The sequence below is a fragment of the Eumetopias jubatus genome, unplaced genomic scaffold (assembly GCF_037043125.1).
Source record: "Eumetopias jubatus isolate StellerSeaLion01/CBP00866 unplaced genomic scaffold, mEumJub1_p1.0 scaffold_7, whole genome shotgun sequence".
Classification (NCBI taxonomy): Eukaryota; Metazoa; Chordata; class Mammalia; order Carnivora; family Otariidae; genus Eumetopias; species Eumetopias jubatus.
Genome location: NW_028274813.1, coordinates 117,444,732 through 117,471,186, shown reverse-complemented (window position 1 = coordinate 117,471,186; position 26,455 = coordinate 117,444,732). Strand labels below are relative to the sequence as shown.

At 48.8% G+C, this 26,455-nt stretch overlaps 2 protein-coding genes across 2 annotated transcripts; both read left to right on the top strand.

Annotated features, from left to right (window-relative positions):
* Positions 1 to 1,381: 1,381 nt before the first annotated feature.
* Positions 1,382 to 14,920, top strand: HYKK (hydroxylysine kinase). Its single transcript, XM_028093818.2, has 4 exons — positions 1,382 to 1,742; positions 2,948 to 3,087; positions 7,302 to 7,485; positions 12,919 to 14,920. The coding sequence occupies exons 1-4, from the start codon at positions 1,397 to 1,399 to the stop codon at positions 13,377 to 13,379; spliced, it is 1,131 nt and encodes a 376-aa protein (XP_027949619.1). The 5' UTR covers positions 1,382 to 1,396; the 3' UTR covers positions 13,380 to 14,920.
* A 2,821-nt stretch (positions 14,921 to 17,741) lies between these two features.
* Positions 17,742 to 25,724, top strand: PSMA4 (proteasome 20S subunit alpha 4). The gene is made up of 9 exons (XM_028093834.2): positions 17,742 to 17,846; positions 20,492 to 20,517; positions 20,742 to 20,784; positions 21,170 to 21,332; positions 22,518 to 22,595; positions 22,906 to 22,994; positions 23,455 to 23,585; positions 24,099 to 24,222; positions 25,337 to 25,724. The coding sequence occupies exons 2-9, from the start codon at positions 20,515 to 20,517 to the stop codon at positions 25,489 to 25,491; spliced, it is 786 nt and encodes a 261-aa protein (XP_027949635.1). The 5' UTR covers positions 17,742 to 17,846; positions 20,492 to 20,514; the 3' UTR covers positions 25,492 to 25,724.
* The last annotated feature ends 731 nt before the right edge of the window (positions 25,725 to 26,455 follow it).

The following is a 26,455-nucleotide window of genomic DNA, read 5'->3' as shown; positions in this document are numbered from 1 at the left end:
AGGAACTTCAGTATTTGGTTCTTGAAGTATATTCAGAAGCCCTGCACTGCTGTACCCGTATCACATAGGTGCTTTTGAGGGATACTGAGTGTGTGCATTTTTTTTTTTAGTTTTTTTTTTGAGTAGGCTCCACACCCAATGTGGAGCCCAACAGAGGGCTCGAACTCACAACCGTGAGATCAAAACGTGAGCTGAGATCAACAGTCAGGCACTTAACTGACTGAGCCACCCGGGCACCCCTAGATTTTATTTTTGAGCAATCTCTGTACCCCGGGTGGGGCTCAAACTTACAACCCCGACATCAAGAGTCACACACTCTACCCACTGAGCCAGCCAGGCAGCCCCATAAAACTGCCCATAATTTTTATTTCCAGCCCTTATTCTGCTTGGCTGTAGAAAACCTAGTCTTTACAATTTAAGGCAAACTGAGTCAGTTCAGTATTAATTCATGTACTCAGGATTCTACTGAGGTCAGGGTTCTTTGGCATTCTCAGTCTATAACTGCCTCATGATGGTTGTTTTGAACAGCTTTTGAGTGTTTCACTGTTAGGATATTTGTGACCCTGAGCTAACTTGCCTTGTGTTCCAGAGGCCCCCTGAGTGCATCTTGGCATCTCCTCCAGTGCTTCTCCCGGTGCTCTGAGCACCAGCCCACACGTCTATACTGGAAGTGTGTGTGGTGAGCTAGATGGTGAGCTTGTAACTCAGAAGAACTTGTGGACAACAGAGTAAGATCACTGTATTTGAACTTATGTTTTAGCCCCAAGCTGACGGTAACGTAGTCAAAGGGACAGAACCATGGGTTAGGAGTCTTGAGAGCGGAGTCTTTACTGTAACTTGGTGTGTCTCGGCAAGGTGCCTCACCCGTGGCGACTTTGATTTCCCCGTGAATACAGTTGCTGGGGGGAGCGGGGCAGGAATTGGGCTAGGGGATGCCAGGTGCTTTCCTACCTTCTGTTTGCAAGGTGAGTTTAAAAGTAATCTATGATACAAAAATATTTATTCACAGGCCACCTGGGTGGCTCAGTTAAGCGTCTGCCTTCGGCTCAGGTCATGATCCTGGGGTCCTGGGATCGAGCCCCGCATCGGGCTCCCAGCTTGACTGGAAGCCTGCTTCTCCCTCTCCCACTCCCCCTGCTTGTGTTCCTGCTCTCGCTATCTCTGTCTCTGTCAAATAAATAAATAAAATCTTTAAAAAAATATTTATTCACCTGCCCAAACACCTACTTCTTTATGCCATTTAGTAATTTGATTTTTTTAACTTTATGAGTGAAAATTAATAAGTAGTATGGAATCAATATTGAGCAAAACGATGGGCCTGTCTTAAGAAAAACCATTTAAGTAAATGTATTCATTGTGTGCCCTCTTCCTAGATTGTTTGTTTTCCCTAGACATAATGTCACGTGGAGATGATCAGCAATCGCAGGCTCTTGCCAAACCTACTTTCAGTGACGTACAAGCCTCTGCATTAGTGGAATCGGTATTTGGGTTAAAAGTTTCCAAGATCCAGCCGCTTCCTAGCTATGATGACCAAAACTTTCATGTGTGCATTTCAAGTACCAAAGACACTACAGATGGGCCAACTGAGTACGTTCTCAAAATAAGCAACACCGAGTCCAGCAAAACTCCAGAGCTGATTGAAGTGCAGAATCACGTCACCATGTTTCTGAGAGCTGCTGGGTTCCCAACAGCCTCTGTGCGTCACACTACGGGAGGCAACCTCACCTGCCTCGTGTCCGTAGGTAAGAGCCCACCAGCTCGCTGGTCATCCCTGTCCACGTACAGTACTGCATTTTGGCTACAAGGAGAAATACCAAGAATGGGTTCGTAGCTCCAAGTGTAGAAGTGGCTATCTCTTCAGTGGCCCCGGGGAAGCACAGCATCCCCAAAGTGCAGATTGGGGGCTCCGATTCAGAAGTAGTTGGAGCCCGGATCTGCTGTGACTCTTCACCTTAAGAAAGGACTTGACTGAGGAGCCTGGGTGGCTCAGGTCGTGATCTCAGGGTCTTGATCTCGGGGTCATGGGATCTAGCCCCATGTCAGGCTCCACGCTCGGCGCTCCGCCGGGAGTCCACTTGAGATTCTCTCTCCCCCTCTCCCTCTGCCCCTCCTGAACGCATTCTCTCTCGCTCTCTCTCTCAGATAAATTAAAAAGAAAGAAAGGACTTGATGAATGCGTCACTAAGGGCACATGGAGTTAGGGGAAGTTTTTTTTTTTTTAATAGAAAAATAATTAAACATTTTTACTCATCAGACCATTTGTGTATTTTGGTGCTGTGGAATAGCAGAAGGAACAGAGAACTAGAAATCAGGGATTTCCGATCCCAGCTCTGTCATTTTTGTGTGGGTGACCTGGGGCACACCACTTCACATTCCTAAGACTGCACTCCTCATCTGTGGGACTCAGACCCTTTTCCCTCTAAATGCTAACATTCTAAGATGAGCCTGCAGTCAATGCAGAGCAGTCCTGAAATATTTTAAAGGCTGGAGATCCTGCTGAGCTGGTCACCCATTCTGTCTTGCTCTGCATCACTCTGAACAGCGGGGGCCCACGCCCGTCCCCGAGGAGGAGCTCTGCCCTGTGCCAACCCTCAGGCTTTTCCCAGCTGGCCCCTGCAGGAGCCTCGGAAGCTGTCATTCCTCCTATCACACTGTCCTCAACGGAAACACATGAAATGCATCTTAGCCCCATTCTGCAGCAGGCGGTTGATGTTTAGGGCTGCGGCTGCGGCGCTGTTGGTGTGCGCGTGGCCAGCTCCGGTGCCCTGGGGTCCGTCCGTCTGTCCGGCCCCACTTCATGGAGTCCTGCGGACTCACTGCAGTGAAGCACGTGTATTGCTCTTGTTCTGTGACTTCTGTGATTCCCCGCGGTCATAATGACCAAGGCAGGACAGCCCCCGGCCGTTTTCCTGAGAACACTTGACAGGATGTGCTTGCATCCATCCAGATGGCGGCTCTGGAGTCCCAGGCTACCTGGTGAGGCTGCTGTCGTACCTCCCGGGAAGACCCGTTGCCGAGATCCCCAGCAGCCCCCAGCTGCTGTATGAGATTGGGAGGCTCGCTGGCAAACTGGATGAGACCCTGCAGGTAGGACGTGGCAGGCTTAGCTTGTTTATAAGAATTGTTTATTTGTTTAATTTTGATTTATTTTACTTAACGAATAAACCCAGGGTCAGACTCCCCTCTTATGTCTGGTGCCTCCTGAGGGGCGTTGGGAAGGGAATAGGGCCGCCGATGCGAGAATTTCACGGCTGCGAGGCCTCTTTCTGGCCAGGCCTGCGCTTCACTGGTGTCTTGGCAGATTGCCCACGTTTCTAGACAGCCCTGGTGTTCTCTGTGCTGCTCCCTGAAAGCAGTCTGTACTCACAGTCACCCAGCGAGGTGTGGTGAAGCCGCAGCTCCGTTACACGTGGGGCAGAATGGCGCATGTTCAGGTGTTCTGTTCTGTAGAAGCGATACCGTGGATGACAGGTATTTCCCTGGAGCCGCCCACAACTCCCCTCTGACGTGCCAGGCTCTGGGGGAAGAGTAATGGTCCCCCGTCCTAGCTGACACACACGACATGCTAAGAAGTAGTTTGTATGAGCAAAACATTTCCAGTCCCTCGTGAATCCCGCTCATTCCACACTTCACACCACTCTGGCCCATCGGCCCTCCGTTCTTGCCTTGACTGTCCTCACTCACCACCGTAGCCTCCCTGCATTCATGCTTTTCCTCTAATTTATTCTTGATCCGACCACGGGGACCCGTCAGTGGCTTCTCGCTGCTTCAACGTGGAGGCCAAGGTCCCCGTGTGAGGCCCCGCGAGCCCCGTCCTGCCTGCGCCCCCTCAGGGCTTCCATCCACCCGTCCGTCTGTGCCCCCCCTCCACCGCTTCTCCCCGTCCCTCCTTGTGGATCCCCGATGGGGCCATTCTGTCTCACACATCTGTGCACGTGCCATTTTCTGAGCCACCGGGACCTTTCCCCGCTTAGCCAAACTCCGCGTGTCCTTCAGCCCATGGCTCGGGCATCACCCCCTCTGTGAAATGTCCCCTGGCCCCCTCTCTCCCCATGCTCCTCCTCTTGGGACTTCTGAACTTGGACCTCCTGTCTCTGGCCTTACTGAGCTGTGTGCGAGTTATCTGCTGCTGTGTAACAAGCCACCCCAAAACTTATGGCTTCAAACACGGATTTGTTTCTCATGTCTCTGTGGGTTGAGTGGATCTTCTGCTCTGTGGGGTGTGGATTGGGGTCACGCATGCAGCCACACTCAGCGGGAAGCTCAGCCCCGGGGGTGGGGGGCTGCGGTTCTTCTCTGCGTGGCCTCTCATCCTCCGGGATGGCCCAACGTCCTCACCACATGGCTGCTGGTTTCCGAGAGAGCGAGACAGGGAGCAAAATTGTAGATGTACAGTGGTCAGATTATAAGACACATTATCATGTATGATACTAAGGAGTTTAGGGAGCTTGGAGGGTTTTTATTTTTATTTTCCTTTTTTTTTTTAGTTTAAATTCAATTAATTAACATATAATGTATTATTAGTTTCAGAGGTAGAGATCAGTGATTCACCAGTCTTATATAACATCCAGTGCTCATCACATCACATGGCCTAGCCTGGAGAGTGTTTAAACAGGCAAAGATTTCGACTTTATAGCACTTTGTGGACCGATATGGTGAACAGATTGGCAGAGAGCCAGACTGGATGGAATGCATCTAGGAAGCGAATGAATAATCAGATAAAAGCTGATTGAAGGCTTGAACCAAGGAAAGGTTCAAGATATATTTCGGAGACAGAGCCAACCAAATTTGGTGATTGATTTAATGTTCAGCAATGGGAGAAGGAGGGGCTGAGCAGGGCATGGATTCTAACCTGTGTCTCCTGGGACACAGCCCGGAGCACAGGGAGGCAGCCCTCTCCCCCGACATCAATCCCGAGGCTGTCCCGAGGTAGCCTCCGTAGCCTAGAACAAAGGGCAGAGGGATGAAGAGGGGGAGTATCAGAGATGGGGACTGGCAGGGGCTGAGATCTGTGGAGGCGAAGGCTTCATGCCTTGGAGGAAAGCTCACCAGCCTCCACTGACTTCACGCTGTGCCCCCCTCATGGCTACCGGGTCAGCCTGCCCACAGTTTCTTCCCCTCTGGCTGAGATTTTAGAAGATTAAGGTGGAGCCTTAGCAGGAGCTGAGAGAAGGGGTGGGGCGGCAGTAAGATTTAGGAGATTGTTATGCTATCTGTCCCAGAGACTTGATGTTTACAATCTCCGGGGAACGAGTGGAGGAAATTCTTGGTGGCTCTCCGTCACAGTCTGTGTACTGGAAGTGTTTCTCATAGGCAGGGTATGTGAGGTCTTGCTGGTTCATCCAGTCTGACCGTCTGTGCCCTTCCTCTGGGGTGTTTACATTTAACGTAGTGATGACACCCTCCGACGTTAGGCTTGGTGCACCGAGGGCCAGAACCTGCAACGTCCACGTTCAACAAACCTGTGCTGGGCACCCATTACGTCTGAGGTCTTTATTTATTGCATGTCTTCGTTTATCAAAGATGGCTGCGAGGCTGCTGTTGATGCTCGGATTTTACTGTTCGGGAGACAGATCCTGAGATAGTAAGCAGTAGAGCCTGCTGAAACCCGGCCGTGTCTGACCCCCGGGCTGGATCCAGGTCCTCTCCCACTTCTCCTTCCGGAGCCCGGACCCTCTCCTGCGGGCTGCATGGCTAACAGCACCACCATTTTAGGAGTGGACCCAGAACCTTCCCTGGGTGGACCAGTGCTCCCTCAGAAGCCTGACAACAGCGTTCTATTGTACTTTCTTTAAAAAATGAGAGTAAGAAATACGCATGGTAAATCTTTCCAACAGTGCGAACGGGGTGAACATTTTTCTCTTCCCTGTCATGTCCACTCTTACACCCCCAAAGCACAGCTTCTAGCAGTGTTTCTGTGCTTACTGTGCGGAATGTTCCTGTGACCTGGACTGGCCCTCAACACGCCGTGTGGTCAGGAGGGTCAAGCCGTGTCACATGAGGATAACCTGGCACTGGGAAGGTTGACTCTGCAGAGGAGGAGACTCCGGGGGGCAGGAGGGCCATCTGGGACTATGTGGCGGCGGTCAGGTGGGAGACGGCCCGAGGTCACCGCTGGAACCTGGGGCACGGACGCTGGTGCAGAGACAGAGCTCAGCTCAGCAAAAGGAAGCTCGCAGAGCTGTTCAGGCGTAAAAAAGCACCCCCTGCACGAGGTGCTCCAACCAAGGCTACTTAGCAAGGACGTGGTGGTGATAGTGGGGGTCTAGAGAATGGATGTTAAAGTCAATTGAGAGGAACGTCTTTAAAGAAGTAGAATAAAATACAGAACACCAGAATACATCATGTGTGATAGTCCACGTACTGTTTTCAGAGACTTGCTTTTTCTTTGTATGTGGTGCCTGTCTCCTGGGTTGTCCCGTAACGTATCTTTCTTGCATGAGAAGTCATGTCCAACAAACTGAAAGGTGTTCTGCTGGGTGGCCGCCCAGGCGCCTTCAGGTACTCCCTCAGCCCACGGTGAGTACTGACTCACCTGATCATCCAGAACTCAGTTTCCCCTTCTGTGCAGTGATGGTCAGAGCCATTTCGAACTCCAGATAGAGTGGCCCAAGTCTAAAGGCCCTGGCCATTCTAGAATTTTCTATCCAGAGAACATTCATTTATTTAGCAACTATGGCTTGAGCAGTGAGTTTTGTGAACCAGGCACCATGGTAGGTGCAGGGGGCGAACAGACAGACCAAACACGGAGTGCCGGCCCTTCACGGGACTTACGTTCCAGTGAGGACAGACGGTAAGGCCAGAGGGTGAACTCTGGAGAGTGTTAGCAACACGTGCTAAGAGCTTGGGAAGAAAACACCAGCGGAGGAGAGGGATATGAAGAGCTGGAGAGAGGGCTGAAGCTTCAGATGGAGTGGCCATGGGGTGGAGGTGTGCAGGCATGTTCTTGGATGGCAGGGAGGCCATTGTGGTTGCAGGAGAGTCCTCGAACATAGTGGAAGGTGAGGGCAGACAGGTAACAAGGGGCAGGCTGTCTGGGGAGAACAGAGTTCTTTCTGACTGTCTCCAACTCCTGCCGGGATTCCGGGGAAGCCCCATCACACAGCTGCGAGGACCAAGCGAGATGGGGACGTGCTCTCAGAGTGACGAGGTCCTGCTCAGATGTGCAGTCAGCACCATCCTGTGGGGGGTTAACGGAGCACGTTGGACCAGGCCTGGGAGGGCGGTCTCTCGCCCACCCAGCTGTCCCTCGTGGTCGCTCTAACTGTCCAGACTCTGAGAGTTTCTTGTCTTTGATTTAGAAATTCCATCACCCACAGTTAAGTAGTCTTCATCGGGAGAACTTCATTTGGAATCTGAAAAACGTTCCTCTTCTGGAGAAATATCTGGATGCCTTGGGCCAGAACCGAAACCGGGAGATTGTCGTACAGGTCATTCAGCTGTTCAAGGATGAAATCCTGACCAAACTAAGTCATTTTCGAGAGTGTGAGTATCCCCCTGATCAAGTAAGTGTTTTTCTTGCTATTTAAATTGTCAAGTTTCAGAGCATCAGAAAAGTGTGAAGATACAACTTAGTTTTACCAAGTCTTATAATTTTGCCGTGTTTGCTCCTGCTGGTTTTTAAAGAATAGTACTCTTACTTCCCATAAAATTTCCACATCTGAAATTTTCTCTAAACTTTACATGATCACACCTCTTTCCTCCCTATGGAATTTGCACATGTTCTAATAGCGTTACTACATACATGTTCATAAATTATGTGCAGTAATGTTTTGCATGTTTTCCATTGTCAGATGGTATCAGACGGTGTTACTGTTCTGCAACCTGCTTTTCTTGGTCAACGTGTTTTCCAGATTGATCCATGTCATATACGTAGTTCCAGCTCATTTAGTTCATTATTTTAACTGCTGAATAGTATTCCACAGCATGTATGTACCATAGTTTATTTGAACGTACTGTGCTATTTTTGGTCTCTTCTCTTGTTGATAGAATTTTAGGTTGGTTCCCATTTTTTTTGCTACATCACCGGGCTCTGGTGAGCACACTAATGCGTATCTCCTTACGGACATGGACGACAGTTTCTCCAGGGTGGAAGCAGCCTTTGATGGGGCATGAAGCACGGGTCAAAGGACAAGGAAGGAAGGGGCACTTGCAGCAAGCCTGACGTGGGCAGCAAGCTCCCTCTTGCCTCTGCTTTCAATTGTGCTCAGCTCCGGCTGCCATCACAAAGTATGGGTATGGAGGTGGGGCTTAAACAGCAGGCACAGACTTCCTATGGTTCTGGAGCCTGGAAATCTGAGGTCAAGCTGCCAGCACGGTCAGGTTCTTTCCCAGGCTCCAGCCACCTTCTCTCTGCGTCCTCATGTGGTGGACAGAGAGCACCGTGCTCTCTGGTGTCTCTTCTTAGAAGGGCACTAATCCCATCGTGAGGGCCTCACCCCTGCAAAGACCCCATCTCCAAATACCACCACACTGCAGGGGGGGCGGTCTTCAACATTTGAATTGTTGGGGGGGCAGTCACAATTCCATCCATAGCATTTACTTTGTGTAAACATAATGCAAGGTGGTAGCATAAAAACAGAGTTGATTTCCCCCCTTAAATCTGCACCCCCAACTCATCTTCGTCTCATTAAAATGGTATCCACCATTCACCTTATTGATCTAGCCAAAAACCTGGGAGTTGGCAGCCTTAACTTGGTTTTTTCTTGCACACCTCTCATGCAGTCAAATTCTACCAGTTCTAATTTTACTTTCTCCCACCCTTACTACTACCGCTTGGCCCAAGCTGCCCTCATCTCTCATCTGGGTTATTGGATATATGATGTCATGCATGCCGAGGTAGGACTAATAGGTCATAGGACACGTCTACACCCAGCATTACGATACGACGTCAGTTTTCCAAAGCGGTTGCACGACCGTACGCTCTGCTAGCAGAGGGTGAAAGTTTCACTGCTCTACACCCTGCTGTCATCAGACATCTTAATTCCCACCAATCCGATGTGAACGTAGTGACTTCTCACTGTGGTTTTACTCTACATTTCCCTATTTACTGGCCATTTGGATAAACTCATTTGTGAGGTGCCTAGTCAAGTCTTTTGTCAGTTTTTCTACTGGGATTTTTTTCTCATTGATTTTAGAAGTTCAAAATATTTTCTGGATACAAATCTTTCGTTGGTTATATGTGTTGCAAATATTTTGTCCCATTCTGCGGCTTGCCTTTTCACTCTCTTTATGATGTGTTTTGATGAACAGTCTTTAATTTCTTGGTTTCAAACATATCCATCTTCTGTTCCATGGTTAGTGTTTTGTGCCTTGTGTAGACATTTTTCCCTACCTTGTGGTCAGGAAGATATTCTCCTATGTTATCTTACTAAAGTGTTATAGTTTTTGCCTTTCATTATAGGTCTATAAGCCTCTAAAATTTACATATGGAGTAAATTTTTCTTATATGGCTGGTAACTTTTTCACCAACATTTATTAAAAAGCTATCTTTTCTCCCTTTGTTTTGCAGTACCACCTCTGCTATAAATCAAATCTTTTGGGGGCTCTCTATTTTATTCCCCTGTTCTATTTACCTGTCTCTGTTCCCAAACCACACTGTGTATCACCTAGGCAAGGTTCTGCTGCAGTAACAAATAGCCCCCAAATTATTGTGGATTGCAATAGCAAAGATTTAGTTCCAAGTCCAGCTGTATGTCCGGCATGGATTGGTCGGGGTTCTGTTCTATGTATTCTCACTTTGGGATCCAGATGCGTAGAACTTTCACCAACTAGAGTGTTGCTGTAGTTGGGGAAAGAGAATGTAAGACACTGTACACCTTCTCTTATGTCTCCGCCCTGAAGTGATGTCACTTCTGTTCATATGTCAAGGGCCAAAAAAAGTCACATGGCCATACGTTAATTATTTTTGTTTCATAGCCAAGTTTGTTTAGATTTACTCATATGTTGGTTTCACATCTTTCAGCACCTCAAGCTTTCTGCCTGGTGTCATTTTTTTCCTGCCTGGAATACCTCCCTTAGAATGTCCTCTAGTGCAGTTCTCTAATGGTTAATTCTCTGATTTTATGTGTCTGAAAATGTTTTTATTTTCTCTTCATTTTTGAAGAATATTTTCACAGCCTATAGGACTTTGGGTTTCAGGGTTTTTGGGTTTTAGGGTTCCAGTGTCTCCTAGCTTCTCCATTCCTGCTGAGAGGTCAGCTGTCGGTCTGCAGCTCCTTTGAACACCACCTGCCTTTTCCCTTTGGGGTTCTTGTAGGATGTTCTCTTTTTCTTAAATGATTTTTTTTTTTCTTAATATGCTTGGGTTTCTAAAATCTGTGTGTGGATATTGTCTTCCATCAGTTATGGGAAATTCTTGCCAGCCCCATTCTCCTTCCTCCTTTTGAGCTCCAGTTAAGTTCATGTTCGGTCTTCTCACTGAATCTTCTGTCTTTTCTCATCTGTGTGTCTGTGTTTGTGTGTGTGTTTCATTTTTTCTGTGCCCATGCTGCATTTTGGATAATTCTCTAACATGTCGTCTAGTTTACTGATTCTTTCTTAAGTTATGTCTAGTCTGTTATACCCACCCACTGCATTCTTAATTTCTTTCATTATGTTTTCCAGTTTTAGAAGTTCTTTTTTAATTAAAAAAATTGTTTAAATTATTTTTTGTTTTAATTCCAGTATAGTTAACATGCAGTGTCATATTTGTTTCAGGTGTACAAGATAGTGATTCACCATTTCCGTGTATTACTCAGCGCTCATCACCATAAGTGCACTCATTAATCCCCATCGCCTGCTTCATAGTAGTTCTTCTGGTTATTTTTCTAGAATCATTGCCTTGTGTCCAGAGAACATACTGTATATCAGCACACAAGGAAATAAGGCACCATGAGCAAGAGCCAAAAGAAACTAACCTGAGGGGCCCCTGGCTGGCTCAGTCTGTAGAACATGCGACTCTTGATTTTGGGGTTGTAAGTTCAAGCCCCATGTTGGGTGTAGAGTTTACTTAAAAAAGAATAAAAAAAATCTTAAAAAAAAGAAACTAACTCAAAACTGAACTAAAGACTTTGGTAACTAGAATGACTTGACATAGAATGTATTCACACAGCAGCCCAGTTTTGCATTTGGTTTCAAGGTTCTGCTTTTGTCCTTCTGCCTCTGTGGACCCACAGCAGTCTGACCAGTGGACTGGGAGCAGATTTGTCATCCTTTTATGAGTTTGGAAGGTCTTCCACTGCCTTTCGCATCATGTAGTGAACCTTCTCCTGCACCCAGCAGGTAGCACTTCCAGTTCCGGTTCTCCCAAAGGGGTAAAGCACATTGCTGACCTGGAGCACAGGAGACAGACCTGTGGCTGCATTCCTATTCTGTGTTTTAGTATATAGATCAATCTTGTTTTTGAGGCTGGCTGTATCTTTATTTTCTCTTTTTATTTTCATCATTACTATGTATCAAAGAATGAATTCACTCTGGCATCTTGATCATAACACCTACTGTTTCTTTAATTCTCAAATTCAACAACTTTTGTCATTTTTTCCCCAGGCATTAACTAGCTCTATCATTTCTTGATAGGCCATTGGACATGTGGATAGAAGCAATAAAATGCTTGCATAAATACAGATTGCATTCACGAAGTAACATATTTCATTGATTCTAAAATCCCATTTGACTGTATAAGATGCACCATTACTTTACCTCTAAGGGAGAAAAAACATTGCCAGTGAAACCATGACATAGCATCAATTGTATAATGCCTCCCAATTTCACAAATGTATAGTCTAGAATCTGTGGTTTACAATAATGTTCATTGTTTCTGCATGTTACCCACTGTGTTAATTACTTAAGCATGATTTACACAATCCCAAGTCACATAGAAGAATTCGGCATTATACTCAGAAGTGAATGTTATGGACTTTCTATGACACACTTATCATACAGTACATGACTAAATGCTTCATGCTTATGGACGCCCTCATCTCTTCCTAATCCTTAGCCAGGGTTTTAAATCAGAATTTCTCAGACTCTTCCTGATAGAAGACAGGTATGGTTTTTTTCCCCAACCCACTGCAGCCTGCTGCATGATCCTACTGTTCATGACAGGTTCATAGCTTGCACCACATAGGACTTACCATGTGAATCCAATAACACCAAACTGGTCTATACACTGTTAATGGGATACGTCCACTGATCATGCTCTTAGATGACAAATTGCTATAAACACTCTCAATTTCTGTTTTTATCTCGTACACACTAGTAAGAGTTTGTGGACCTGCACTGACCACAGACCCCCACTTTGAGTGGTACTAACTTGAGATATCAGCATCTAATCTAGTAATCAAAAGACTGGGAAAATTCAGAATTATTTGTCATCAGAAATTTTTTTTTGGAAATCCTAGGTTAAAATAAAGACACATCTGGCCCATTCTAGGACTCTTTCTTTTTCTTCTTCTTTGTTTTCTTTTTTTAAGATTTTTTTTTTATTTCAAGCAATCTCTACATCCAACATGGGGCTCAAACTCACAACCCCAAGATCAAGAGTTGCATGCTCCACTGACTGAGCCAGCCAGGTGCCCTTAGGACTCTTTGTTTCATATAATAATATAAACATATGTATATTCTTTTTAAATATTTCTGGTTTGGGGCAGTTCTGCCTCTCCCTTCACTCTGCTAGCAGTCAGAACTAGGTGTTTGCAACGACCACAACCTGCATCATCTGGCCTTATACTGATTAGAAGTGAAAGCAAATACAACCATTGAAATTAACTGCTTTTTCCCCCTTTCAGAGGAAATTCTTTCCTTTCAGGAAGAATAGGGTTTGACTGTACCTCTGAATGCTCATCCCATTTGAGTGGCCATGCCCGAGAAACAGGAAATGGGCAGAGAAGGAACTGGGGAATTAAACGTTTGTCCATGGCTTGATTTTTCTCCTTGTAGGTATCAATCATGGCGATCTTAATGACCATAATATTTTAGTGGAGTCCAGCAAGTCAGCCTTTGGAGATGCCATATATCAAGTGTCTGGGATTTTGGACTTCGGCGACATGAGCTATGGCTACTATGTGTTTGAAGCGGCCATCACCATCATGTACATGATGATTGAGAGCAAGAGTCCCGTACACGTGGGAGGTCACGTCCTTGCGGGGTTTGAGAGCGTCATCCCACTGACGCCCGTAGAGAGGAGCGCCTTGTTTCTACTCGTGTGCGGTCGCTTTTGCCAGTCCCTCGTCATCGCTGCGTACTCTTGCCAGCTACATCCAGAGAACAAAGACTATCTCATGACTACCGCGAAAACCGGGTGGAAGCACTTGCAGCAGATGTTTGACATGGGCCAGAAGGCTGTGGAAGAAATCTGGTTTGAAACTGCCAGGTCCTACGACTCTGGGGTCTCCATGTGACCTGGGAACCTTCACATGAACTCCGATCATGAAAAACCCAAGGCGACCAAATCTAATTCTACCCAGGATTTCCCTGCACAGTGAGAAATGAACTGATGGAACAGGCCAGTGCCCGTGAAACCACAAAGGCCTTCAAGCAATCTCACGACCGCTCTTTAAATTTACGCAAGTGCCCCCTGAGCAGGCGCGTCTCTCTGGGGGTCCAGCTTGCCTCGTGTATAAAACATGCAGAAGGATGTTTGGAGTCAGATCGTCTCTCAAGGACTGTTCCAGCCCTGAGCTGAGTCCCTGTGCTAAACTTTGAAAGGAACACATGTGTATGGATAGATTCACATATTTTAAAAATTGGGCGTATAACGGGCACCTTTATAACACAGCACAAATTCTGTGAAGCCTCCTCCCGTCGCTCCATTTCTCTAGAACCCCACTGTTCTTGTCTTCGTTATGGCACGTGACTTGGTATCATGGAGTATGTCAGTAGCCTAGGAGGGCAGAGACTACATCAAACTATTTTTTCGTCTCTCATCCCTTTTTTTTTTATACCTGATACAGCGCTTTCCCCCTGGTTTCAAAGGATGTTTGCAAAATTAAAGTATGCTAAGAGAAAGGTGTGAGAAGATAAGGCACAGACTAAGATACAGACAGTGTTCATAAGAAAAAGTGTTAATGTGCTTGAGAGGGCAGTTGAAACTGGACCTCTAGAGATGGATGCTGGAAGACACTGGGCCTGCGAGGAAGCCAAGAAAGACCTCTGGGCAAGGCCCCCAACTCCTGAGTGAGGTACCTAAACATCACAGTTAGTTTTCAGATTGACACTAAGAAAGTCTCTAAGCAGATATTTTAAAATCGCTCTCGTTTATGGTTCTTTTCATATGAGTATGTAATGTTGGTGAACCGTAGCTCACCGTGTACTTGACGTTCATTATACTTCTGTTTCCTTCGCTGATTTCTCTTCATGTCTCCCTTCGTATGATTTATTAAATGGCTCTTGACTTATTCTTGTGGGTTTGTCCGTTCTCTAAGACGTCTCAAGTCTACAAGCCTGGCCATTCAAACACCCTTTCAGTGTTGTCTCTTTCAATATATGTGAACGACCACTGCTTCTCTGTCTGTGGAGTCGCCTCGTTAGAGGAAATTCAGGTGTAGTTGATAGGGGTTTATGATGAATAACAAAGACACTCCTCTCTCCCCTACCATTTAGGAGATTACAAGGGTTTTAGAGGCTTTGTGCCAGAACCGGGACGAAAACCAAACTGTATTACTTATTACATCACAGTATTTTACATGCATTATCTCATTTCATCTCCACAACAAATCCCCGAGAGAAGTAATGCAATGATTAATCCCCATTTTCAAATAAGGAATTTACTTACAGAGCTAGGGTCCCAGTCCTCTCCTCCCACCCACCACACATGCGCGCGGGAGCACCTTTATATCAGGATCAAATGAGATCACTCACATGAAAGCACTTACACTTCTGAAATTTAAGGCATTGTGGATAAGATTTTGTCATTCCTGGGTCTCCTGGGTGGCTCAGTTGTTAAGCGTCTGCCTTCGGCTCAGGTCATGGTCCCAGGGTCCTGGGATCGAGCCCCGCATCGGGCTCCCTGCTCGGCGGGAAGCCTGCTTCTCCCTCTCCCACTCCCCCTGCTTGTGTTCCCTCTCTCGCTGTGTCTCTCTCTGTCAAATAAATAAAATCTTAAAAAAAAAAAAAGATTTTGTCATTATTTTTTTAAAGTAATCTCTACCCCGAACGGGAGGCTTGAACTCTCCACCCCAAGATCAAACCCACAGAGCCAGCCAGGCGCTCCCATTGTTTTTTTTTAATTTAGCTTGACTCTTCAGGAAATTGGGGACCAGAAAAATGAACAGAATCTTGGATTTCACCCCCAGACCATTGTTCATTCTCTTACAACGTGAAACTCTACAGATCTCCTTCTTACTTGGGTTCTCCTTCACTGAATTCCTAATGCAAATATTGCTGGCCACTATCTTGATATTTAAACACTCACTGCCTGGCATTGGTAGTTTACCAGTTGGTGTTTGTCCTAGCTTATCTCCAGTCAGTCAGTTCTGTGTAGTTTTAAACTCTGGAGGCATAGGGCTGTCTGGCTTGCTCAGTCGGTAGAGCCTGTGACTCTTGATCTTGGGGTCATGAGTTTGAGCCCCACATTGGGTGATTACTAAATTTAGTAGATTACTAAAAATAAACAAACTAAAAAAAAAAAAAAAACCACCCACGTCTTTGGTGGCATAAATTGAATAGTATTTATCTCCTGTTCTTAGCTCCATGCCAGGCCCCTAGCACACCCTTAATAAACTGCTGGAATGAATGCATTTCTACAAGAGTCAGTCTCTGGTCCTTGCAACCACTGAGGAGAAAACCCATTTCTAGATTTGGGGATCAGTGCCCTATGCACACAGCAAAGACTCTGCTCTTGCAAGTGGTTTTTTCTGTCCGGGCTCTTATCCCCTCCAGGCTGCAGAAGAACCTTACTTTCCGGCATTCTTATCCTTAATCTTTCCAACCTACGTCCATCCTTTTTAAAGGCAGATAAAAACTCTAGGTGTGTATATTGCTGTGTGACAATTTAACCAAAAACTTAGTGGCTTAAATCTCAATCACTAGTATCTCATGGATTCTGCAAGTATAAATTCAGACAGTGGGACAGCTGGTCTCTGCTCCACAAATGCTTGGGCCCCTGGTTGGGAGCTGATTTGGGTGTTGGTGTAAATTCAGTGACTGAGGACTAAAACTATCGGCAGCAATCTTCACTCACGTATCTGGCAGGGGATGCTGGGACCTCGTCCGGGCTGGTGGCAGAACACCTCTCCATGTTCTAAGAACGACCATCCCAAGAGGACAAGACATCTATCATCTATCATCTTTTATGACCAACCGCTGGAAGTCATACGGCGTTACTTCTGTTGTTGTCACAGGCCCACCCGGATTCAAGGCAAGGGGACACAGGGCCTGTGAATGGGAAGCATCCACACCATGTTGTGAAAGGAACATGTGGGATGGGACACCGTGAGGCCTCATCATCCTAAAACATCGCTTTAATGCTCCCCGTGACCTACAGAAAAAAAAAATTCTGGCATTGAAGGCATCCTACAAATTGGCCTCAAATGCCTTTCCTCCTTTACTTCCTTTGTTGTCCCCTTCATTCTGATCAGGCTCAACTGCTCTGTCACCCAAACTAGTCAAACTCATTCTTCCTTCTGCCCTTTTTCTCACCCAGTCGCTCTTCTGTCGACCTGAGATTCTGCCTCTCACATAACTCTTAGTTATCACTTGCCTAATTCTGCAGAATGAACTAAGGCGGCAGGGATCCTCGGAGTTACACTTGGGCCTGAGGATGCACAGCAGCCCGTCGGGGTGGGGCCCTCTGCCATTTTGCCTGGCTCACCTCTTTTTATGCCCGGGAAGCAGGAGTGACTGGGGAGGTCTCAAAATACAGCTCATTCCCAGACTACCTCTTCTTCAGAGTCCAGATCCCCCAGGAGTAATTTTTCACCCAACATGAAGAGGACAGAGTCCCTGCCCTCTAGGCCTCTCCGTGGAGGAGACTTATGAGCACATGACTCCAGAGTAACCCAGATCTCGTCAACCTTGCAACGCAAGGCAACTTAAACCATGAACAGCAGGTGGTTGACAGAGGGACCGAAGCCGCAGGGAAAAGGGTGGAGGGACGGACAGCGAGCAGACACTGAACAGTGTCCGCCAGGCTAAACGCTGTGCGCTTTGCTAGCAGGTATGGCCCTGACTCGGGCGGGCCGATGAGGAAAGAGGCCGAGACCAGGCATGAGCTCCGTCCCCGTCGAGCCCCGTCCTGGCTCGGGGCTCACGGGGTGGGGGGGCTCGTGAGCCCCGTCCTGGCCTAAGCGGGGTTGGGGGTGCTCATGGGCCCCGTCTTGGCTTGCTCTGTGTGTCCGCAGGAAGAGCGGAGGGCAGGTTCAAGAAGGGAGAGCCGGGGGCGGGACGCCGGCTCGTCGGATGAGCAGTTAACAGGCCCGCACGACTGCCAGTGCGACCCTCCACACGTGTGCTGGGAAGCAGCAGAGGGGGTGCCCGGGGGCCAGCACGGGTCACAGGGTCCGCGCGGAAGGACGGCGCGCTGGGCGGTGCCGGTCCCTCCCGGAGCACAGTGTCCTGGCCCGGGACCCTTCCGGCCCGGGGATGCGCGGCCGCCAGGGGCGGGGGGGCTCCAGGCGCCAGCCCCGCACACACCCCAGGCCGCCGGCTGACCGCACGGAACGAGAAGACGGAGTCACAGCAGCTCCCGCTCTAGTCGCCAGCTCCGGTCCCGCCCCCGGACTTCCGGGCCCGCGGCGGCCCCGCCCCCGTGCTCTGCGCACGCGCGAGCGCCATATTGACAGCGAGTGCTCGGCAGTGGTGGTGGCGGCTAGTTTTCTTCCTCGAGGAAAGTCTCGGTTTAGGTCTCCACTCTTCCCTGTGTCCCGCAGGTAAGCCTTTGCCCCTGGGCGCCCGCGGAAGCTTGGCCGCCCTCCCTGCGGGCAGGGGTCGTGAGCGTCGCGGCAGAGTAGTCTCGGCCTGCAGCCGCCCCCGAGGCACCGTAGGTGCCATGACTCTGCACCCGCTTCCTCGGCGACAGGCCGGCCGTCGTGGGGCTCGCCCGCGCGGGCGCGCGTCCGGGTCGGCTCGGGGGTCCGGCGTGCTCGTCAGGGCCGGGGCCGGGATCTGGGTCCGAGGCCGGGATCTGGGTCCGAGGCCGGGGTCCGGGTACGAGCTGGGATCTAGCGCGCACGTCGGGGCCGGGGCTGGGGTCCGAGCTTGGGTCTCGTGCTCTCATCGGATCTAGCGCGCACGTCGGGGCCAGGGCCAGGGCCGGGGCTGGAGTTCAAGCTTGGATCTAGCGCGCACGTCGGGGCCGGGGCTGAGGTCCGAGCTGGGATCTAGCGCTCTCGTCGGGGCCGGGGCTGGGGTCCGAGCTTGGGTCTCGTGCTCTCATCGGATCTAGCGCGCACGTCGGGGCCAGGGCCAGGGCCAGGGCTGGAGTTCAAGCTTGGATCTAGCGCGCACGTCGGGGCCGGGGCTGAGGTCCGAGCTGGGATCTAGCGCTCTCGTCGGGGCCGGGGCTGGGGTCCGAGCTTGGGTCTCGTGCTCTCATCGGATCTAGCGCGCACGTCGGGGCCAGGGCCAGGGCCAGGGCTGGAGTTCAAGCTTGGATCTAGCGCGCACGTCGGGGCCGGGGCTGAGGTCCGAGCTGGGATCTAGCGCTCTCGTCGGGGCCGGGGCTGGGGTCCGAGCTGGGATCTAGCGCGCATGTCGGGGCCGGGGGTCGGGCCTTGGACGGGGCGGGGCTGGGGTCCAAGCTTGGATCTAGCGCTCCCGTCGGGGTTGGGGATCGGGCACGGGATTGGGCTCGCACATCTGGGTCGGGGCTGGGGTCGGGGATTTGGCGAGCACGTCTGGGCGGGACCCGGTCCGAGCTTGGACCTAGCGCACACGTCGGGGTCAGGTGCCGGGCCTGGGATGGGGCGGGGTTGGGGATCGCTCGCGTCCGGGTCTGGGATGGGGTCGGGGCATCCGGCGCGGGCGTCCGGGTCGGGGCTTGGGTTGGTTTGTTGCGCACGTCGGGGCTGGGGCCAGGGTCCGGTCGCACAGGCGGGATTAAGCGTCTCTTGGGAGGGTCGGTATCGGAAAGTTGCCCCGCTGGAACTGCACCGGAGGTGCCTAGCGGGGCTTGTGCTCAGGGCCATCCTTACCTTTCCTGTGCCTGTTTTAACAGCCTCCTGACTGGTTACTTTTTATTCATTCTCTCTTCAGCCACCGTGATCTTACTAAAGGTCATTCAGCTCCTGTGGCTGTTTGGCCCACAGTCTTTCCGTGGAGCCCATTGCTTGAAAGAGAAAATAAGCGGTTCTTTTTTTTTTTTTTTTTTTTTTATTCATGAGAGAGGGGGAGAGAGAGAGAGAAGCAGAGGGAGAAGCAGGCTCCCAAGGAGCAGGGAGCCCGATGCAGGACTCGATCCCAGAACCCTGGGATCATGACCTAAGCCGAAGGCAGACGCTTAACCATCTGAGCCACCCAGGCGCCCAATAAGCGGTTCTTACTTGGGGCGGCAGGCCCTTCAGGGTTGGGGTCTGAGCTTGGATCCCCAGCTTACCTCTCCAGGCTTAATTCCCGGTATTCTGGGATTTAGGAAAATGGGCTGCAAGTCTGAAGTTTGGCATTTACACTAAATCATGCTGAGCCCCAATGTTGACTTTTGCAGGAATAGTAATGATGAACTAAGATTACCACCTCTACCTCCTCTAGGTTGGGACTCCGTATCACTTGGAGAAAGCCTCAGTCTCTTAACTTGGCATTCAAGGCTTTGTGTGGGTCTGTGTACTTACTTAGCTCTGTAGCTTCTTCAGATTTTTTTTAACTTTAGCAGTTTGACTCTTGCATTTTAGCTGTCCTGTCCCAGTGCCTTTGAGCAGGCTCTTCTTTCTGCCTGGGCTGCTCTCCCATTCTCCTTTCCCCTACTCTTCCTCTTAGGTCTAATGGCTCCCAGCCTTATTTCTGCCTCTCCCATTTCTAATTTGAACTCACTTTTTTTTTTTTGTATTTGTTTCTTAAAAAATACTTTCTCGATTCTTTTATAAAGTTTTATTTATTTATTTGAGAGAGAGAGAGTGAGAGCACCTGCATGTGAATTGGGAGGAGGGGCAGAGGGAGGGAGAGAGAGTCCCAAGTGGACTCCCTGCCAAGCATGGAGCCTGACATGGGGCTGGATCCCAGGACCCTGAGATCATGATGTGAAACCAAGAGTCAGACGCCCAATCGACTGTGCCACCCAGGCAGCCCTGCTTTCTTGATTTTTCCCCATCCCTCTTCCCACTCTACCCCTAGCATGTCTGTTTCCCCGTTGCTTTATAATTGTGTGTGTCTGCCTCCCTCACCTGAATACCAGACTGTAAGCTCTGCAGGGAAGGGAGTGCTGTTCCCCGTGTGGTATTCCAGCGTCTGGCCTGGTGCCTGCTCTATCATAAATGTTAGATGAGTGAAGGGAGTGAACCAAACGGATTTTTTTTTTAAGTCAGGAAATGCTCCTTAAATTGTAGATCATCGTTTTAATAATGATCTTACTTTCTTTTTACAGGAATTTTATAAAGTTCAGAAAGCATGGTGAGTTGGTACACACGCCAGTAAGCTGTTGCCTGATAAATCCTGTTGCTTGTACCTGCGGACTGTCGTGAGAAAACTACAGTGGGAGGAAGAGCTGGCACGGCGTCCTCTCCCTTAGCAGTTCCCTCCCGCACACTGAGCTTTGCATGCCAGGATGTTTTATAAGATGAATAGTGGACTCACTTCTGGTGGGTAGGAATCACTTGCCTGTTTTTCCTTTGCAGTCTCGAAGATATGACTCCAGGACAACCATATTTTCTCCAGAAGGTAAAATGGAAATTGTTTAAGCCATCTCAAATTAAAAAATGTCTTTAAATTAGAGTTTGACTTAAAGGGAAAAAAAAAATCTACAGACTTTTTTTCTTTTTTTAAGTTTTATTATTTAAGTAATCTCTACACCCCACCCAGGGCTCAAACCCACAACCCTGAGATCAGGAGTCCCGTGCTCTACTGACGGAGCCAGCCAGGCACCCCTACATACAAACTTTTTTTTTTAATCCTTGCTAAGTTGTTTTTGTACTGATTCTGGTCACCAGGTTGGTTAGGTGCCTCCTCAAGGGTAAAAGTGGGGCTCTTGTGTGTGTCCTGCCAGTGGTGTTGCTGACTTCCCTGGGAGCCCTGATGCTGCTTACTCACTGCTTGTGTCTTGTAGGTCGCCTGTACCAGGTTGAATACGCCATGGAAGCTATTGGACACGCAGGCACCTGCTTGGGAATTTTAGCAAATGATGGTGTTTTGCTTGCAGCAGAGAGACGCAACATCCACAAGCTTCTTGATGAAGTGTTTTTTTCTGAAAAAATTTATAAACTGAATGAGTGAGTGAGATCTTCCGGGAGGGAGTGTAAAAATGTCTCACTTTCTCACGTAGTGAAATTGCACATATTTCGGGAGGGCTATTCCATGTGACATGGTACTTGAAGTGAACAGTTTTTACCGAGAATTTTGGCTTCTAATTTATCTTGTTTGAAACCCTGAGGCCCAGGACCATGTGTTACCCTATTTAAGCACAGAGCCAAGCACTCAGTGGAGAACCTGTGTTGTGTAGTGATAGGAGCCCAGGCTTGGTAGTCACTCAGATTTGGGTGAATTTAGAAGCTCTGTGACCCTACACTGGTTATTTAATGTCTCTGGGTCTCAGCCCACTGGAGTAGTTTATGGCAGTTTAATGAAATAAAATAAATACAAATAAACTAGCACAGTGTCTGGCTTGTAGCAGGCCCTCAAAGCATTGTTCAGAATGGCTACTCAGGAATTCTGTGGAATTATACTGACTCTTACCAAACCACAGGCCTCCCAGAGGTGTGGGGGCAGTTCAGCCGAGCCCTGTGCCCTTGGTGAGGTTTCTGTGACAGTGGGGTGTGTGGGACTTTTTAGCTAGCAGAGAGCAGGGCTTCCTGATTGGACCGTCCCCTCAGCGATGGGCCAGGTGATCGCTGCTACCAGGCTTTTCTGATGGGCTTGTCCGAAGGAGTGCTGTCCCCTCCACGGCGTCACTGTCTCAGGCTTGCCAGGCAGGACAGAGGCTGTTGACTCTGTGGGAGAGCCAGGGCAGACCAGGGGACGAGGGCAAAGAAAGAAATGCACCCCTCATGTGAGCCTAGCCCTGGGCTTCTAGGCAGGCTTAGAAAAGACCCTTCCCGTGGGTGCCGTCCTCTTCACCTCCACCAAGCCAGGCCCCAGGAGGGAGGAGGGCACAGAGGAACCTGTCTTCCCGTCTGGTAAGACCTCTGTTGCCTTTGCTGGTGAATCTTGGGATTTCCTTTAGCTCCTTTGTGTTATTCTCTTGCCCCGTTCACAGGGTGGTGATGGTAAATACATCTGTTGAGGAACTTATGGGTGCATTTGTTTATTTTTCATGTGGAATAACATCAAGTTGAAAGTCTATAAAGGTGAAACTTCTGTCATTTTTGTAGTGGCTTTGGAGCAAGGGTGTGCATTTCTAACTGAACTCACAAACCTCTCCCTGCTTACCTAAGATCAATGTCTTTCTTTTCCTCAAGGGACATGGCCTGCAGCGTGGCAGGTATAACTTCTGATGCTAATGTTCTCACTAATGAACTGAGGCTCATTGCTCAAAGGTATGGTCATAAACAGCATCACTGAAGATACGTACATTAGTTTCGATGTTTCTAACGAGAAGTCATTTTTACAAAGATCAGAGTCATTAAAAAATGTATTAATTGAAAATTAAAGTTTTCTTAAACCAACCTCGTAACATGTTACTTCCTTTAAGGATATTAGGGTGTGGCCATGCTTTCTTCCCCTCTTCAAATCACAGGTGGCTGTTAGATTGTCCCTGTGGCACAGATTTATTTTCAGAGGGTATTTTGCTTAGGGTGTATCTGTGTTTTAGAGAAAACAACTAATATGCCAATTTTTTTATCGTAGGTACTTATTACAGTATCAGGAACCAATTCCTTGTGAGCAGTTGGTCACAGCATTGTGTGATATCAAACAAGCTTATACACAGTTTGGAGGTACTGAATTTTTTGGACATTGTATTCCAAAAAGTTAAACCATTTTATGGGTAATAACCTTTTTGAGATGGTAAAAAGTTGAAAATGAAATAAAACACTTTTCATAAATCCCTGCTTCCTGAATTAACTGGCTTCTGCTGTGTAGATTATCATATGTTTTATTAATAGACTGCAGGAAGGCCATAATGCCATTTTCAAATCTGGAAACAAATTGCTTTTCACATAATAATGAAATTCAGCGCTGGTCCTCTGTGTCTTTATTCCCTTTCCTGGCTCTGTCCAAATCCTAGAGACAAAAGTGGGATTTTGGCTGGGGCTTATCTGTGGTGTTCAGAAAACAAAGCAGTTTATGAATGCTTCACTTCACAGAGAAGGCTGTAGTCTCCCTCATGGGCTCAGGGAACCATGGTGATACTGAATTCAGACTGCTGACATGTTTGGCTGTTTGTTGTTGTTAAAGGAAAACGCCCCTTTGGTGTTTCGTTGCTGTACATTGGCTGGGATAAGCACTATGGCTTTCAGCTCTACCAGAGTGACCCGAGTGGGAATTACGGAGGATGGAAAGCAACATGCATTGGAAACAACAGTGCTGTGAGTGTTTTTGTGCTGCTGTGAAATCGAGCAAAAGATCTGAGAACCAGCGTGATTTTCAAGTGGCCATGAGTATAAACAATTCTGAAATAGCTGCCACAACCTTCATGTGATAGGAAGACATCTTGGATTTCTGCTGGTAACGAAGTCACAAGCACTGCTCATACTCCTGGGGCTCACTGTCTACGTTTATAATGAAAGGAAATGCTAATTTTCCTGAGAAGTTGTGGAAATAGACGTAGTTATTTTTCACACCCTAGTTCTCAGGCCCCTTGACTTCTGTCACGGACCGCTTGCAGGTCTGAGGAGGTCCAGGTTGCAGACCCCATTCGTAGAGCATCAGCAACCCCCTTGTCACCCCATCCCGTGTCTCCCCTCCCTGCCATCAGAATTGTCTGCGTTGGTTATAATGCCCACAGTGATTCAGCCATTATTCTTCTGACCAATCCGTATTCCGAAAAAGTGCAGGAATTTAAAGGAAATTCTTAGTTGATTCTCCTTTATGTCTTATAGGCCGCTGTGTCAATGTTAAAACAAGACTACAAAGAAGGAGAAATGACTTTGAAGTCCGCACTGGCTTTAGCTATCAAAGTCCTAAATAAGACCATGGATGTGAGTAAACTGTCTGCTGAAAAAGGTAATTGGTGTTCACTCCTAATTGGCTCGCTTGAGTGAGAGAAGCTGTTGTCCCCCTTCCGTTTGGCTCCTGTGTTCAGCCCTAACGTGTTGTCCGAGTCCATTGAAACAGCAGCCTTATGAATTGAGCGGCCTTATACCTGTTTCCCAAGTGAGGGTGCTAGGCCTTATTGAGGTTCAGTGCCTTGACCGTAATCCCACCCTATGTTCTGAGCATCAGGACTTGGGCCTGAATGTTCTCAGTGTTCATAGTTAGAGATCTGAATTGTGCTACCTTTAGTTAATAATTGTCTGATCAGCTTCTCGACAGCCTTGTCTGTGTTTGTGTATACACACGGTAACATGCGTGTGGTTATGCATTTATCTGTGTGCTGTAGTGTATCTGAGGGATGACATCCGCCTGAGTTGTTATAGCCTCTGTTCTTTTGAATCCACTGATCTCTTATGTTATCTCATGTTTGCAATTTTAAATACTTTATTTAGTTTAAGTTTTATGATATATAAAACAATATTCCTAAATAAGGTTTTCAGAAATTGTGGTCAGTTAATGGATCGATTTAGTGTAGGGTAACTTAGCTCCTGGTGTTCCTTAGAAAACACAGTCGACTTGCAGACTGTCCTGTCTTGTACTTCTCCCTAATTGCAAGGAGGCAGTACTCTGTTTCCCCTGCTCAGAAAATTCCTTCTCCTTTGGTATCAGTTTACCACTTGTCTGTGGTCATGGAAGCCACTTTTCATGCCTTTGTTTTGAAGAGCTTTTGAAGTCTGTGAGAAAGGCATGTGATCTGACTGCGCCTTCAGGGGCCCCAACGAGGACATGGAGGTTCCTTCTGGTCCTTGCAGCCAATGGCAGGCCAGCTAGAGCCAGGGGTTGGTGTGCTTTTTGCAGGAAAGTGACAGACTGGCGAGTCGGAGGTTGGGGTGGGTGAGAGAGACGCGTAAGTAGGAGTGTCACTAGGAGGTGACAGGTTAGAAGGTCGTCTTCACTGTCGGAGTAGCTGTGAGCCGCACGCAGCACCAAGCCTGGGAGCGTGGGGAGCTTGGGCTCCGGGGGGAGCTGGGGCTGTTGTCTGCCCGGTGTGTCTGCCCCGTAACGTGCGTGTGCCCCCTTGCAGTGGAGATTGCCACGCTAACAAGAGAGAACGGGAAGACGGCCATCAGAGTCCTCAAACAGAAAGAAGTGGAGCAGCTCATCAAAAACCACGAGGAGGAAGAAGCGAAAGCCGAGCGGGAGAAGAAGGAAAAAGAGCAGAAAGAGAAGGATAAATAGAAGGAGAACCGGGGGCGTTTGTAGCTCACATGGGGCCGTTGCACGGCCCTCGCCACCCTTCTTCCCACCCTGAGAAAGCCCTCGCCTGTCCTCACCTGTGTGGGGAGACGCGGGTGGCACAGCTGCATCGGGTCCTTGCCGTCTCTGTCCACTTGAATCCTGTAACGGCGATGGTTGGTCTGGGACGCCCTCGTCCCTCCTTGTTTTGGGCAATAAAACTCGGAAAGAATGGAGGCGGTGGAGGAAGAGAGTGCCTGTGGCAGGAATCGCCGACGGCCCCGGGATCAGTAGGGGCCACGGTCTCCCCGTGAGTGAGGTGCCCCGTGGCAGCCCCTGTGCTTCCTGTCCGTGAGCTGCGGCCGTTGGCGCGGTGCTCGCTTTGTAAAAAGAAGGGCGGGGATTGCGCACTCAGGCTTTCCCGTGCTGTTGTCCCCTCTCTGTTTGGAGCAGACTAGAGCTGTCCTCTTCTAGGTGTCTGGCAGGGTAGACTCCAGGGACGCAGGGGCCCCTGTCCTGCCCTCGGTGTTGAGGGGTTCACACCGGACCGGAAGTGTGTGCGCACGCCTGCGTGTGCGTACACGCCCGTGAGTGGGTAACGACACGCGGACGGCCTAACTAGGTGAGACCCTGCGTACCCACCGCCCCGCTTCGGAAACAGCGCTTTTGAAGCCCCCTGGGTGTCCCTTTCCCACGTCTTGCTGTCTTGGGTGCTTACGCTCTGGTTTCCTGGCCCCCGTTCCTCTCACCAAGGCGGGTGGGTGACCCGGCTCCGTCCACAGGGATCCATCTGAGGATGAGGGTGAGGGCCGGGCCGGAGCTGGGGCGGGGGTGTGAGCAAGGAAGGCTGAGGATCCTGCTGCTGAGACAGGCCGCCCACAGCCCAAGCTGAGACGTTATGGTCAAGCGGAAAAGTGGAACCAAAGAGAACAGTTTAGATTTGACTATAGAGGGAGCTCCGCTGCTG

Excerpts from the sequence above, each read along its gene's own strand:
- HYKK (XM_028093818.2), top strand. The coding sequence starts at position 1,397 with ATGTCACGTGGAGATGATCAGCAATCGCAGGCTCTTGCCAAACCTACT. Across the intron at positions 1,743-2,947 it reads CACCTGCCTCGTGTCCGTAG|ATGGCGGCTCTGGAGTCCCA; the intron begins GTAAGAGCCCAC and ends GCATCCATCCAG. Across the intron at positions 7,486-12,918 it reads ACTAAGTCATTTTCGAGAGT|GTATCAATCATGGCGATCTT; the intron begins GTGAGTATCCCC and ends TTCTCCTTGTAG.
- PSMA4 (XM_028093834.2), top strand. Across the intron at positions 21,333-22,517 it reads AAAATTTATAAACTGAATGA|GGACATGGCCTGCAGCGTGG; the intron begins GTGAGTGAGATC and ends CTTTTCCTCAAG. Across the intron at positions 23,586-24,098 it reads GCATTGGAAACAACAGTGCT|GCCGCTGTGTCAATGTTAAA; the intron begins GTGAGTGTTTTT and ends TATGTCTTATAG.